At 37.8% G+C, this 14,887-nt stretch overlaps 1 protein-coding gene across 18 annotated transcripts in view; it reads right to left on the reverse strand.

The window, feature by feature from the left end:
• DLG2 (discs large MAGUK scaffold protein 2) overlaps positions 1-14,887 on the reverse strand; it is a gene marked incomplete at both ends in the record, with an annotated part of 1,956,162 nt that overhangs the window by 526,085 nt on the left and 1,415,190 nt on the right. For all 18 annotated transcript variants that reach the window (XM_084247148.1, XM_084247146.1, XM_084247145.1 and 15 more), the window contains one exon: positions 243-379. In XM_084247148.1, the coding sequence (XP_084103274.1) occupies positions 243-379 (137 nt within the window). The remainder of the gene's footprint in view (positions 1-242; positions 380-14,887) is intronic.

Below are 14,887 nucleotides of genomic sequence, written 5' to 3' on the forward strand. Positions count from 1 at the left end.
GTGAAGGCAAGAAAATAGTTGTTTGTAAACCAGGAACAGAGATTCCACCAGGAACTGTAGGGGCTAGAAACTTCATCTTTAACTTCCCAGCTTTCAAAACTGTGAGAAAATAAATTTCTGTTGTTTATGGCAAAGAGAGTATGGTATTTACTTATGGCAGTCTGAATCCTCTAAGACAGTCATACACTGGAAGACAAAGAACTTCATAAACATATGCATAGCTTTGCTTGAGTCACACTTACCATTAGTAATCTGTCTCCTACTTGCAACCTTCCATCTTTCTGTGCAGCTCCTCCATCTATAATTTTAGTTACATAAATGCTGTTGTCTCCAGGAATGTGTTGGTTCCCCACACCTCCTGCAATACTGAAACCTAAACCTGTGGAAAAGAAAAGACAAAAAAAAAAAATGCTTTTCTTCTTGTTTTATTTTTTTAAGAAAATGCAACTAGCCACATTTCAATAGTCTAAAAAATTAATCTCAATTTATTACAGCAATAGATAACAGTAAGGATTCCACTTCAATTAATTTTGTTCTTTAAATATTTTAAGGTTTATTGATTAATGTTAATGAGGCAAAGCTCTTGAAGCAATCTTAAGTGGATATTAGTTTTGTTCTATTTCAAGACTGTACACCTGTTATTTTTCTCTAGCTAATCAGCTTGTAATGGGTGACTGGCCAGAATAAGGGTCAAGCAAAAGGACATACGAGGGTAGCAGATGAGCCAGGAAAAACTCAACTAGAATTGTGCTTATGTTGACTCTACAGGCTCATCTTCATTGTTGTTATACTAACATAGAGAACAAAAATAATGCCATCCTTGGGCACAGACCTCCTGACATTTCAGGGAGAAAAGTCCAGCTGTTACAAAATCCAACACATTCTGAGCCAAGAGTCAAGAAGAAGATACACTGGATACTTATGTAATAATTTCAGAGAAGAGGTAAGGAAGATGAGTTATTAGGAAAAAAATTCACTACTGGCCATTAAAAAAAAATGACTCATAGAATCTTTAAAGGTGGAAGAATAAAATAATGTTTCTCAGAGTATGAATAAATACACATTCAGTACAATATTTGCAACAAATCTTCTCTTTTCATTTTAAATCACAACTAACATGCAAATTACGCAGAAAATTAGATATAAATCAAAGCCCTTTGTTGCTAAAGTAGAGAATTTCTGGAACTTATTCTTCTTAAGAAATTTTTAAAAAATGATAAAACAGTCAAAGATTTTGGCATATTATACAACAGTGATAAAAAATACTTAAAATACTTTATTTCTGTTTTTATTGAATAAATATTATGTAGGATTATGTACTCTCAAGATGGTACAAATGATTAATGGAAAAAATAGTGGCATAACAAATTAAAATTTTATACAATTTTAATTTGAATTGATTACATTTGAAATGATTTTTTAAAATCAGATATAATAGTTGCAAAAATTGAGTGGGAAATGGATTTAAATTATATTGTAATTAAAATAAGTGCTATTTTTTCCTAGTGAAGTGTGTAATTACTATATTTTGACACTTTAATATTCCAGAGATCTCGGAATATATTTGTTTGCCTCAGATTTAAACAATCTGTTTATCATGAAAAAGATGACCAAGAGAAAATAAAATCACCTCAAACTCTTCTTTCCTATGAAATTAAAAATGTACAACAGCTAATATTTTCTAAAACGGTTGCTTCATATTTACATATGAATAGAGGTGTTTAAAATATATATTTATAAAAATTTCATAGCTACATATAAGATCAATCTATTGCATTTATACAGAAATCACTCTAAAGAAAAGGTTAAATAAATCTGGGCATACAGCAGGGTTGGGGAAGAAAGAAAGCTCAAAACAGGGGAGGGAATGCACACGGGACTATGTTAATGATTCATGGGTATTATGGTGGTGGGAGAGCAACTGGGGCTACAACTGAAGGGAGAAATCAAACACTGTACAACAATAAATAATGATATAAGAGAATAAATTAATTTAATTTAAAAAAGAGTAAAAAGAAATCTGGGGATTCTGATTTGCCTCCATTTATATCAATAGCAAATGTCAAAGACAGTTTTAGTTACCAAAGATTTTTTTTAATATTTATTTATTTATGCATACAAGAACTGGGGGACAGGCCAGAGGTGCAGGGGATGAGAGGATTCACCAGAGACAGAGTAGGGAGCAAAACAGGATCCACTGAAATACACTGCTGAGGGAAGCAGCGGGTGAGACAGGAGAGGTCTGCCGTGCCATGTGTGTAGCTCCCTGGCTGGCCAGGGATTGAACTCCTGCTGCAGAGGCTGCAGACAGCTTCACAGTGCTGTGCTTAATCCCATGTGCCACTAGGGAGGCCCTAGATCTAAGGAAACAAATTATCACCATAGCCAAGGTCAAGTCCAACAAAGGGAATAACCATGTAGCTGACATTTGAAGTTGAAGATTGTCCCAACCAAGACAATGTAATCACTATTGATACCACAGCTATAAAAATATAAATATATTTGCTAACAAGGAAATAATATACTATACATTATTTAATCAGTTACCATTGATTGTAATCCACATAAATGAAAAGGAATGAAAGGCCAGAAACTTTAAATGATTATGACCCATGAATGAGTTCACATGAGAGTGTGGTTAAATCTGGCTGAAGCTATGTTCTAAACCCATATGATGCCATTGATTTTTGGAGGACTACCCTGAAGACAAACACAGGTTAATGCCACTGAGTAATGATACAAAGTACAAGTGATCATTTCAGAGGAAACTGGTGCCGCTTGCACACACTCTGTTAAAGCAAGAGCAGACTGTTTATATTATAGAACCATTCTCTCTCCTGTAGAGCTAATATTCGCCTTCTTCATTCCACTCCAGACACCCATGCGGTCTTGATATTTCAGCACACCAGACATATGTTCACTTAGGACCTTTCCTCTACTTTAACCTACTGCTGAAACATATTTTCTTTGGGTCTTTGGAAAAATCTCAATTTGTCTAGGAGCCTGAAGCTGACCTCTATTTAATACTGTCCTCTAACCATATACATCACTTCCTATCCTGCTCTACTTTTCATTTTCCCCAAGCGGTTATTACTCTGTAACATGCTATAGGTCAATTATGCATTTAATATGTTTATTATATATCTCTGTGGTGAAACTATAAAAACTCCATAATGATAGCATTTTTTGTCTGTTTTAGTTCTTAGATCAAGGCCAGGGACATAATATGGACTCAAAGAAGGAATGAATCAATAAATAAATGAATGACACATGCCTCTGAGAAAGCCTCTGGTAAAGGCAAAGTTAGTGCTTTGAGTGAGTGAAAACAGCTTAGAAAGTGAGTGCTGTTAGCTGGAGTTGTAACTGTAGAAGACATGCTAATGCCTCAGGTGAACTCTGATTATCTCTCTTATCAGGGTTTATGCTAACCAGGGGTCAGGCACTGGGAAATCAATAGTGCCAGATTTGCAAATATGCAAGTTTCATCTGTAATAAGGGACTAGAGGAAGAGGAATCGATGTTCTATATTTATTGGGACCTATGAGAATAAAAATTCTCTGCTTGCAATAAAGTCTCTGTTTTCTTTTTTTAAACAACAGATACTCAAACACCCTGACATCATGGAACTGACTCTAATGGGGTCTACAATAGTACTAGTGCTAGATGAGGCTGATGGAACATGACTTCTTAGAGGAACAGGACAAGAATCAACAGAAAGTTCAGAATCTGGGCTGCATCTTCAAGGTTAAGTTAGAATAGATAAAAGAGAACTCACCTTTGAAACCACATATCCTCTCTATTTCTGACTGACTAAATGACTGAAGAGTTATCTGACCTGACTTAGGTCATACAATGCTCATAAAAATCTCAGCTCTGTTGAGCTAGAAATTGAGCAGAAATGCCTGGAAAAGTCTCAAAAAAGTATTTATGATAAGATGAGCTAGAATGATCCCTATCAAGATAAATACAATGAGTAGTACAGAGATTTGTGTGAGGCAAAATAAAAATAGCAAAAACACTATTTTGGGGAAAGTGACCAATTTAGAGAGTTGATCACTATTTTAAAAAGAAGTGTTGGTAATAGTAAAAAAAAAAAAAAATCTCTGGATAATTAAATGATAGCAAACTAGTCAATGATAAATTAAATTCAGTGAAAAAGAATTTGTAGGTCTCACCCAACCAAATGCTGATCCCAGAACTATCTACCACTGAAATTTGCTATAAAAACTAGTTCTAAACATATCTATCATGTACCAGTAATAAACTAAGTTAATTCAGAAAAAATGTAAGTATTAATACAGAAAAGGAAGTAAAATCATTGAATATTTCATTACTCCTGCAAAAGAAAATAACATGGGAAATTGAAAAACCTAATTCCCCAAGCAATTAACAACTGATCTGTTTGTTTCATGATACATTGATTTAATAAAGTTGGGTTCATCTTTCCTTATTTCTTGCATAGTCCCAAATTAATTCCTCATATTAACACAGAAGATACGGGCCTAGGGGATGACTGAATCTTGTTAAAGGCTTTAATTTACCCTCTTTTTTCTGTACAAAATCTTTTCCTCATTGATAAAAAAAGAACAGGAAGAACAGATCACAGTTCACCCCTTTCCCTCAGTGCTCCCCACGCTGAGGAGGAGGTGTCAGTGAGAGGCGGGCTTGAAAGCAGAAGTCTTGGCAGCATAGATTGATACTGTGCTTGAGAAGCTCAGAATAAAAACTCAAATACTTTAAAGAGTTGCTTGATTACAATGTACCCATATATTTTTGTGGGTGTAAAGAACTAAGCCCCATGATGTCTTATAACTAATAACTTGGTTCAACTTCATTTTTATGACTTTATTAAGAATATTCTTGGGGCTTATCCAAATAATTCAATGGTAAGTCAACTTCTCTCAGAGTTTATCTAGGTAAGGTGTTGGCTGTTCTACAGAAAACATATGGTATTTTGTACATTCTAATGATGTGTTTTTATTAAAGGAAACACAGAGTCCACCTTGAATCCTGGCGGGTTCTGTTCTAGAAAATAAGCACACAGGCAGGCCATTTGATTTCCTAGGTGCATGCATTTCAGCTTAAAAACAAACAAAAATAACTTTACTTGTGGGTATGGTCGACACCGATAATACTATTTGCAATTTAGAAAGAAAAATTTTGTTTTAAAAAAAGGCCAGAGGCCTCCCTGATGGCACAGTGGGTTGAGAGCAGCACTGTGAAGCTGTGAAGCTGCAGCCTCTGCAGCGCGGGTTTGATTCCTGGTGGGCCAGGGAGATACCCACATGGTGTGGCAGAACTTTCCTGTCTCACCCGCTGCTCCCCTCAGCAGTGTATTTCAGTAGATCAGCCTGTTCTGCTCCCCACTCAGTCTCTGGTGAATCCTCTCACCCTCCTGCACCTCCGGCCTGTACCCCAGCTCTTGTATATATAAAAATAAAATAAATCTTTAAGAAATAAATAAAGACAGAAATGCATTTTTTATTATAATTCAAGAGACTAATTAATCTCACTTGATACCGTTGATATGGTTAATTGAAAAGCAGTTTTATTTTCTTACTTTGTGGATTTATCCTGGGCTCAAAAGACAAATTTTAGAACTGAGAAAAGTGGTTCTGTTTGAAATTTCTTAGGTAATGGTTCCACGTGCTTATTTTTGCTTAAGGAATCTCTCACAGCTCACTCAATTAACTTACCAAATACTGCAAGCTTTTCCTCTGATTTTTGTATCTCATATTACCCATTCATATTTGTCACACAGAGAATTAATGCTTACTTTACTGTGAAAAAGTCCCCTTTCTATATATATCTTTTCTGATTTCCCTTTGCTTAAAGAGGTGAGTATTAATTGTCTTTCTAAATCTAAATCTCCTCTAGCACTCTAGGTCTTCACTCATTATTCTTTTCTGCCTCCTCTAGAATACTCAGGTTTGTACCAACAATGCTTCTCTTCTGGTATTGACTATGTCTCTGTCCTATCCTGAAAAATATATTTCTTCAACTTGCTGCAGATTTCTTACAGTAAGAGCTAAAGTTTTTAAACAATGATCAATCTTTCTAATTCTGTCTCCTAATCACACACACCTTTCTCAGTCTTATCCATCTTGCTCCATACTTCACAACCACATGACATATGTTATGGAATGATTTATGTCCCCCTCAAAAAACAAGCCTAAATGCTAAGCCCTGGTTTCTGGACATGTAAACCTTTTTGGAAATGGAGTCTTAGCAGATGTAAACAATTAGGGGTACAAACCCTAATTGTGTGATAATTAGGGGCACAACCCACGAGAGGGAGGAGTTGCTTTAGCAGAGGGCCCCCTACATGTATTGACTCCAGAAGCCATGAACACTGGGGCCCCTATGACCTGGTACTGCACTGGATAAGGGGGTTCACAGCAGGCACCCAGATGGAGGGTGCATTGCTGAAGAGCTGGAGAGGTGGGGACAGAGAGTTGGGGCTATTTGCTTGAACGTAAGGTCACACAGAACAGTTGTAGCCTGTTTTAGGTCAGAACACAAGTTCTCTAGAGAAGGAGACTAGTCCTGAAGTCTAGGCTGAGCTGTCTGAATACCTGGCACTCCATACACCAGGGGTGAGACATCGAAAAATCCAGTTACCCCCACAAAGAAATGCTTCACAATGGGAAGTTCAAATTCCTTAGTCTACTAGAGATGAGGCGCTGATGCTTACTGCCCTGGTCCTCTTTTATACTTACTACTCCTCACTCGAAACAGCCCCATGGCTATTCCAACAGCTGCAGAAACAATGGTTGAAAATATATCCTTACTAAAACCCATACAAAATCAAAAATGAGGACACAGAACAAAAATCACTTACCAGAACCAAAAGCCCTAAATGGAGCCCTAACCAGCAGAGTTGTTGGCATGACAAAGGGGAATTCAGGACAATCCTGGCAATGCAGGTGGAACTTTAAAAAAACAACAGAAAATATACAACAACCAAAGAATAAAGATAATGAAAATATAAGGCAGCTACATAAGGAGACAATGGAGTTAATAAACACTATAGCTGATTTAAAAAATACAACTGAGGTCCTCAAAAACAGACAAGCAGTAGCAATACAGAAAATGAATGAACTTGAAAACACAATACTGCAGAACGTGAAAATAAGAGAAAAAAGTAATGAAAAAAAAAAAAAAAAAGAAAATGGGGTGAGTGCTCCCAAGGCAGCTTAAAAAGAAGCCAAATCTCTATTATGGGGATATCAGAGAGAGAAGTAAAAGAGAATGGCATAGAAAGCCTATTTAAATAATCACTGAAAACCATCTGACACTGGGAAAAGTACTTGGAGTTGTAATCCAAGAGGCCCAAAGAGTTCCAAACAAAATACAACCAAACAGATATACACCAAGATACATAACAAAGCTGTTGAGAACTAATGACAAGGACAGCATATTACAAATATTCTGAGAAACAAAGGTAACATATAAGGGAACACCAATCAAACTCTCAGCAGGCTTTTCAGGAAAAACATGGACTGACTAGAAGGAGATATTTAAAGAAAATACTTAAAGAAAAAGGCTTTCTGCCCAGAGTCCTTTACCCAGAAAGATTAGCAATTAAGACAAAAGGAAGAGTAAGGAGCTTCACTAAAAATTAAAACCTAAAATAATTTTCAACACCAAGCCACACATGGAAGAAATCCTAAAGGGTTTAGTATAAAACCACAAAAATGGATATTGAGGCAACAGATAAATGACTCAACATGGACGAAGAAAGCAATAATGTGGTCCAGCCAGAGACCAGACAGTCTAATGAGTCACACAAATATCACATCATATACTAACCTCAGCAGAATACTCAAACCAAAAATAGTAGATATAGTACATAAGATGATGGAAATGGAACTTAAACAAAACATAATAGAATGCCCTCAAAAAAAAAAAAAAAAAGACAAGACAAACCAAAAACAAAAGGCCAAAATATAACAAAATGGCAATAAGCACTAATATCTCAAGAATGACCTTAAACATAGATGGCCTGAATAACCAGTCAAAGTTAAAACTTTCCATTATTTGCAAGAAACTCACCACCAAAACAAAGCACAGAATTAAAAGCAAGTAGACAGTTATACTAGCAAATGACAACCCCCGAAAAATCAGCAAAGTTATACAGTTATATCTGGTAAAACAGACTTTCAATTAAGAAAAGTAATAAAAGATAAAGAAATACAGTATATTATGATTAATGCTCTATTATAACAAGAAGAAAGAACATTTATAAACATATATTTCCCAAATGATGAAGTGCCAATTTACATCAGGCTATTACTAACACAATTTAAGGATGATGTTAATAATAAAAAATAAGAAGGGAGCTTCATAACCTTCTTACAATAATGGACAGATCAACCAAAGTATAAATAAGCAAACAGCAGCTTTAAATAGATCTAAAAAAAGAAAAAAAGAAAAAAGAACAAATAGATCTAACAGACATCTAAACAACACTTCACCCCAAAACCCAAAATGGCTGCATACACATTGTTTTCAGGTGAACATGAATATTTTCTTTTCTTTTTTTCCCCTGATATGGCTGATTTTTATTTTTAAAATGTATTTACTTATTTATTTTTTTTTTATTTTTTTATTTTTATTTTTTATTTTTTTTTATTTTTTATAGAGGCATGTTTATTTATTTTATTTATTTGTTTGTTTGTTTGTTTTGTTTATACATGCACTGGGTACAGTCAGAAGCGCGGGAGGGTGAGAGAATCCACTAGAGCCAGAGCAGGCAGAAGGACCGAAGTACACTGCTGAGGGGAGCAGCGGGCGGCAGGAGAGGTCTGCGCGCCATGTGGGACCCTCCTCCAGTGGCCGGGGAGCAGCCGGGGATCGAACCTGCGCCGCAGAGGCCGCGGGCAGCTTCGCAACCCAGGGCTCAGCCGCTGCGCCACCGGGGAGGCCCTACTTATTTATTTTTTAATGAAGTACCTTTCTCTGACATCCTTGACTGACAGTATAGGATTTCTCCCCTCAGGTGTGGTCACTGTCCTGCTCCATCAGAGTCCACTATATTGCCCTCCCACTGTTTCTACCCTTCTCCTCTCCCTTCTGCCTACCCTTTCCCCTCCTTCCCTCCTGGATGCCACAAATCTCTGGCCAGCTTTCCACTTTATCTTTGTATGACCCTTTGGAAAACTGGATGAGTCCATCACTTGGTTTGTAAATAAAGTTTCATTGACACACACAGTCATTTGGTTAAACAGAAAGTGAGATTATATTGAGTTAGGGTGATCCAATGATTGGTGCCCTTGCAGAAGAGGAAATTAGGACACAGAAACACTGAGACACACAGGAAGAATGTGTGTGACAACAGAGTCAGAGATCTGTGTAATGCGTCGGGAAGTCAAGGAACGCCAGGGACTGCCAGCAACTGCTAAAACAGAGAACGAACTCTCCCAGAAGTCTCCAGAAGTAATCAATCTTGCTGACACCCTGATCTCAGATGTTTCAGATATTAGGTTCCAGAACTGTGTGAGCATAAGTTTCTTTTGTTTTAATCAAACAGTTTGTTGTGACAGCCATCCCAGGACACTAATATAGCATTTAATCCCTATGGTTAGAGCAGCTGTATATATAACTCTATATAGGTATATGTAGATATATCTATAGCTACCTCTTTATTTCTAATGGAAATGGTATTGACACATTCACACACACACACACACACATAGTAATGTCATAGTATCTTGTAGTGGAGAATGAGTGAGCTGACTACAACCAGGTCCACAAGTCAAGAATCCCAGACAGTAATCCAAAATTTTCCTCCAACAGGCCTAAATTTTCTTATGTAACTTTGCCGCTTCTGCATTACATAAAACACTGCTGAAACAGTACTTTCCTACCTATGTACTTCCTGCCTCTTCTATTTTTCTTACTACATGTCTTTCCTTTGCTGATTTGTCTTCATTGCGTTACTCTAATACAGTGATTCTCATAATGTGTTTCTCACCCCAGCAGCATTGGCATCTGATGGGAACTTGTTAGAAATGCAAACTTTTGGGCCTCCCTGATGGTGCAGGCAGTTGAGCACAACACTGTGAAGCTGTCCACAGCCTCTGCAGTGCAGGTTCGATTACCGGCTGGCCAGGGACCTACCCACATGGTGTAGCAGACCTCTCCTGTCTCGCCCGCTGCTCCCCTCAGCATTGTATTTCGTCAGTCTGCCTGTTCTGTTCCCTGCTCTGTTTCTGGTGAATCCTCTCACCTTCCCATCTGGCCTGTACTCCAGTTATTGTATGTATAAATAAACGAATTAAAAAAAAAAAAAAGAAATGCAAGCTTTCAGACCCTTGCCAGATATCCTGAATCAGAAATTCTGGGGATGCAAGCTACATTTGATGACTAATCTCTGAAGTCATAGTTAATCCCCAAGACAGGATCCATAGGATCCTCTTCTCTCTAATATGTTCTTTCTTTCCGGGAATCCAATTTTAGTTTCAATTACCAGTGCTATGTTGCTAAGGACCCCCAAATCCTGTATGTCCAACACTCCTCTTGGACTTTGATTTGTAAACTTAAGTTTACAAGCTTGACAGAATACATTCAAAGCCTCCTTTCAAAACTGATTCCTTTTCTGTATCTTCTGTTTTCTAATTATATTAATATTTCAGATTAAACTGGAAACATTTTTAAAGATTTATTTATTTATGCATAGACCTGGGGTGTAGGCCAGAGGTGTGGGTGCTGAGAGGATTTACTAAAGACAGAATGGGGATCAGAACAGGCAGATTTACTGAAATACACTGCTAAGGGGATCAGCGGGTGAGACAGGAGAGGTCTGCTGCACCGTATGTGGGTTAGCTCCCTGGCCGGGGACTGAACTCAGGCCGTAGCAGTGACAGCATGAATACATGCTAGCACTAAGACTTAATGCCTATGCCACCAGGCAGGGCCAAAACTGGAAACTCTTTGATGTTTGGCATCATATTTAGTCAATACTAGATTCAGGGCTTATTATCCCTATTATGATAAATGGCAGACAAAATTTATTGTAATATAGTAGTTTTTGTTATTTTTATCAGGAGTTTCAGTGAGTGTGTGTGTATGTATATATACAAATTACATACGCATGTGTGTATGTGTATATACAAATATGTACACACACATTCACACAGATATATATAAAATTCCCCACCACTTCTTACTTGCTTTGTTATAAAAGACTTTTCGTGGCACCCCCAATTCCAGTTTTTCTCTGCTTTACTCTCCAACCCATTTTGCAAATATTTCCCAGGATATTTTTCCCTAAAATTATACATTCATTATGTTGCTCTATTATTCAAAATTGTCCATCACTGTTCATTGTCTATAGGATTCTATATAATATCTCCTATTTTTTTTCTGCTACTAAGCTTCTTCAGGCAAACCAGTTTTGCTGTGGTGTTTTTATATTGTTATGTTTGCTTTCCACATCTGAAATGCCTTTATTAGTTTAATTTTTTAAAGATTTATTTATTTATGCATACTAGAACTGGGGTACAGGCCAGGGTGCAGGGGGTAAGCGATTTATCAGAGATGGAGTGGGGAACAGAACAGATGGACTGACTGAAATACACTGCTGAGGGGAGCAGCAGGTGAGACAGGAGAGGTCTGCTGTGCCATGTGGGTCACCTCCCTGTCCAGAGATCAAACTCGTGCTGCAGTGGCTGTGGATAGCTTCATAGTGCTGAGACTTAACTCCCTGCACCATGAAGGAGACCCCTCATCGGTTGAATTTTCAAGACCGACCACTCAAGTCTTTACCAACTCCAACCCATTATGGTAGCTCACTTCCTTTTTTTTTTTTTTTTTTTTTTTTAGAGATTTGTTCATTTATTTATTTCTGCATAGAAGAACTGGAGTGTAGGCAAGAGGTGAAGGGGGGAAGAGGATTCACCAGAGACAGAGTGGGGAACAAACAGGTAGATTTACTGAAATACACTGCTGAGGGGAACAGTGGGCAAGACAGGCGAGGTCTGACACACCATATATATGTTAGCTTCCTAGCTGGGGATTGAACTCAGGCTATGGTGGTAACAGGGCTGAGATTTAACCCCCTATGACACTAGGGAGGCCCCTAAGTTGAGCTCCAGTAGAACCAATTATCTGTACCAGCCTTTTCACTTCTACTTCATTAAATGAGCTAACTCATTCAATATTACTTATTTTTTTAAAGTAATATGTACCACATTTATTTTATTTTATTTTTTATTTTTTTCCAAGATCCACCCATACAAGAACTGGGGTACAGGTCTGATGTGCGGAAGGGTGAGAGGATTCACCAGAGACAGAGAGGAACAGAACAGGCAGACTGACGAAATACACAGCTGAGGGGAGCAGAGGGGAGACAGGAGAGGTCTGCTGCACCATGTGGGACCCTTACCAGCAGGCCGGGATCGAATCAGCGCTGCAGAGGCTGCGGACAGCCCCACAGTGCTGCGCTCAACCACCTGTGCCACCAGGCGAGGCCCCAATATTGCTTATTGATGACTGCTAATATGCCAAATACTGGCATGATATTGTGGTTATACCAGTGAATTAGAGAACTATGCTTCCTGTCCTCACACAGCTAATCTTCTAGTGGAGAGAAGGACAAATAAAGAGGTCATGAAAAGCCATTGTGGTGAGTGTTGGGGGGCGCTATAAGGACTATAGGAACATACAGGTGGCCACTTATCTGGGTGGAGGAGGAGGTCAGAGAAGACTAACTGTAGATCATGATACCCAATTTGAGACCTAGATGATGAAAATGAGCCAGGAAAAAAAATGGAGGGGGGGAGAGAATACCCTTGTTAAACATTCATTTAAAGACCGAGAGTTGAGAGAAAACATGGCTAATTTGAGAAACTAAGAGCCATTTGGGTGAAAACAGAAAGTAGTCTTAGGCAGAACACAGTCTCCATGCGGAGAACAGTATCTGTTGTATCACCAGTGTACACAGCCCCGACTCAGCGCTTAATATATAGTTTAGGATAAATAAATGAATGGACTCAGGAGGGCACTTTCTGCACTGAATTAGGAGAGAAAGAGGAAGAGATGATAAAGGTTAAGTTTATGGTTTAAAGAAAGGACACTAAAGGAGTTCTCACCTTCAATTTACTCTAATAAAAAGAAGGTACAGTCATTAATGAAGAATGAGGTAAGTATTAAGGTCAGAGACCTTAAGAAATTGCAGAAGTTTGGGCATTTCTTGGCTTATAGATGTATCACCCCAATATCTGGCTTCCATTCACATGAAACCCCCCCGTGTGCATGTGGCTTTCTCTGTATCTTACTTTCCTCTTTTTATAAGGCTGCTCGTCACACTGTAGCAGGTCCACCACAATGGCTTCATCATCTAAAATCCTAATTCTACATAAGGCTGCATTCACAGGTACTGGGAATTAAAAGACTTCCTAATATTTGGAGGGTCACACCTAACCCAAGACAATGACACTGGGGATATACATATGAATAGGACACTTTTTCCTCTTCAGTTTGTTCAGAGACCACAGTGGAACATAGCAAATAAAAAAAGAGCGTAAGTCATTGCAATGGGGAGAAAGAAGCAAAGGTCAGGGAGAAATTATTGTCTATGGTGACAATTGAGCCAAGCTCTCCTGAATGGCTAGAAGAAAGCAGGCAACCCTAACAGAGGGCGTCATTGGTAGAAAGTAAACATGAATAGGTTTAGGAAAAGATACTGATAAGTGAAAGTGAAGAAACTGAGGCTCAAGAAGGTCCAGAGATTCTGCATTGGGGAGCTTGAACCATATATTGGGGGCAGTGGGAAACCTTGATACAATTTTAAGCAGGGCCATGATATGATCAAGTTTGGTTTCTCCCATTTTTCTCAATAACGTTTGCTGCTCTTTAAAAATTACATTAAAAATATTGGGACCTCCCTGGTGGCACAAGGGGTTAGGTCATAGCACTATGAAGCAATCTGCAGCCACTGCAGCATGAGTTTGATCCTCAACCACGGAGCTGACCCACATGGTACAGCAGACTTCTCCTGTATCGTCTGCTGCTTCCCTGGGCAGTGCATTTCAGTAGTTCTACCTGTTCTACTCATCACTCTGTCTCTGGTGGATCTTCTCACCCCCCACTCCTCTGGCCTGCACCCCAGTTCTTGTATGCAGAAATAAATAAATCTTTAAAAAACTACATTAAAAATATTGTCTACTTGGAAGTATGTTCTATTTTTATGATAAATCACTTTTTTTCTACCCACATTTTGTCTTTTTTTTTTTTCCTTTACAGTATTCGGTTAGTACTCATTAAAACACTGTGGAAACTTTTAGTTCTTAAATCTAAGTTTCTGACTTTGTTTATTAGCCTTCTCTTGTCTCTGCTGTATGTTACATCTTATTCATAAAACCAAACTTTAAAAAATAAAATATCAAGAAGCATTTGTGATTTGCTAAGAATCTGAAGAGCTGGTCCTAAGTTCACAAATTCATATATACACATACCATTCACCAAAGATTTCACATGGGCATTTCAGCAGATACCTGGTTTAACAACTTCATTTGATCAAACTTATGGGGCTTTTTGTAAAACAGATAATTGGAAATATGAATTCAGTTTGGGTCCAAGGAAAGGGTGAGAGTTATAAAATTAAAATGATTACATAAATATCTTTTTTCCACAGATAATTTTTCTCTTGAAACAAGAGATTCCAATGGTTCAGATTTATAAAGTGATTAACCAGTATTTCCACTATTTATTGTATGATCCCTGACATATCACAGAAAACATTTTAAACCATTGTATAATGGAGTTTCCCTTATTATATTATGTATAAGTGCTAATAGCATCGATTGTACAATTTTTTTGATTGTACGACAATTGAACTAATAGAACCTTTGTTTTGTCCTTGACTAAAGATCTTTTGTATTAA

Source organism: Talpa europaea, assembly GCF_964194135.1.
Source record: "Talpa europaea genome assembly, chromosome: 1".
NCBI lineage: Eukaryota > Metazoa > Chordata > Mammalia > Eulipotyphla > Talpidae > Talpa > Talpa europaea.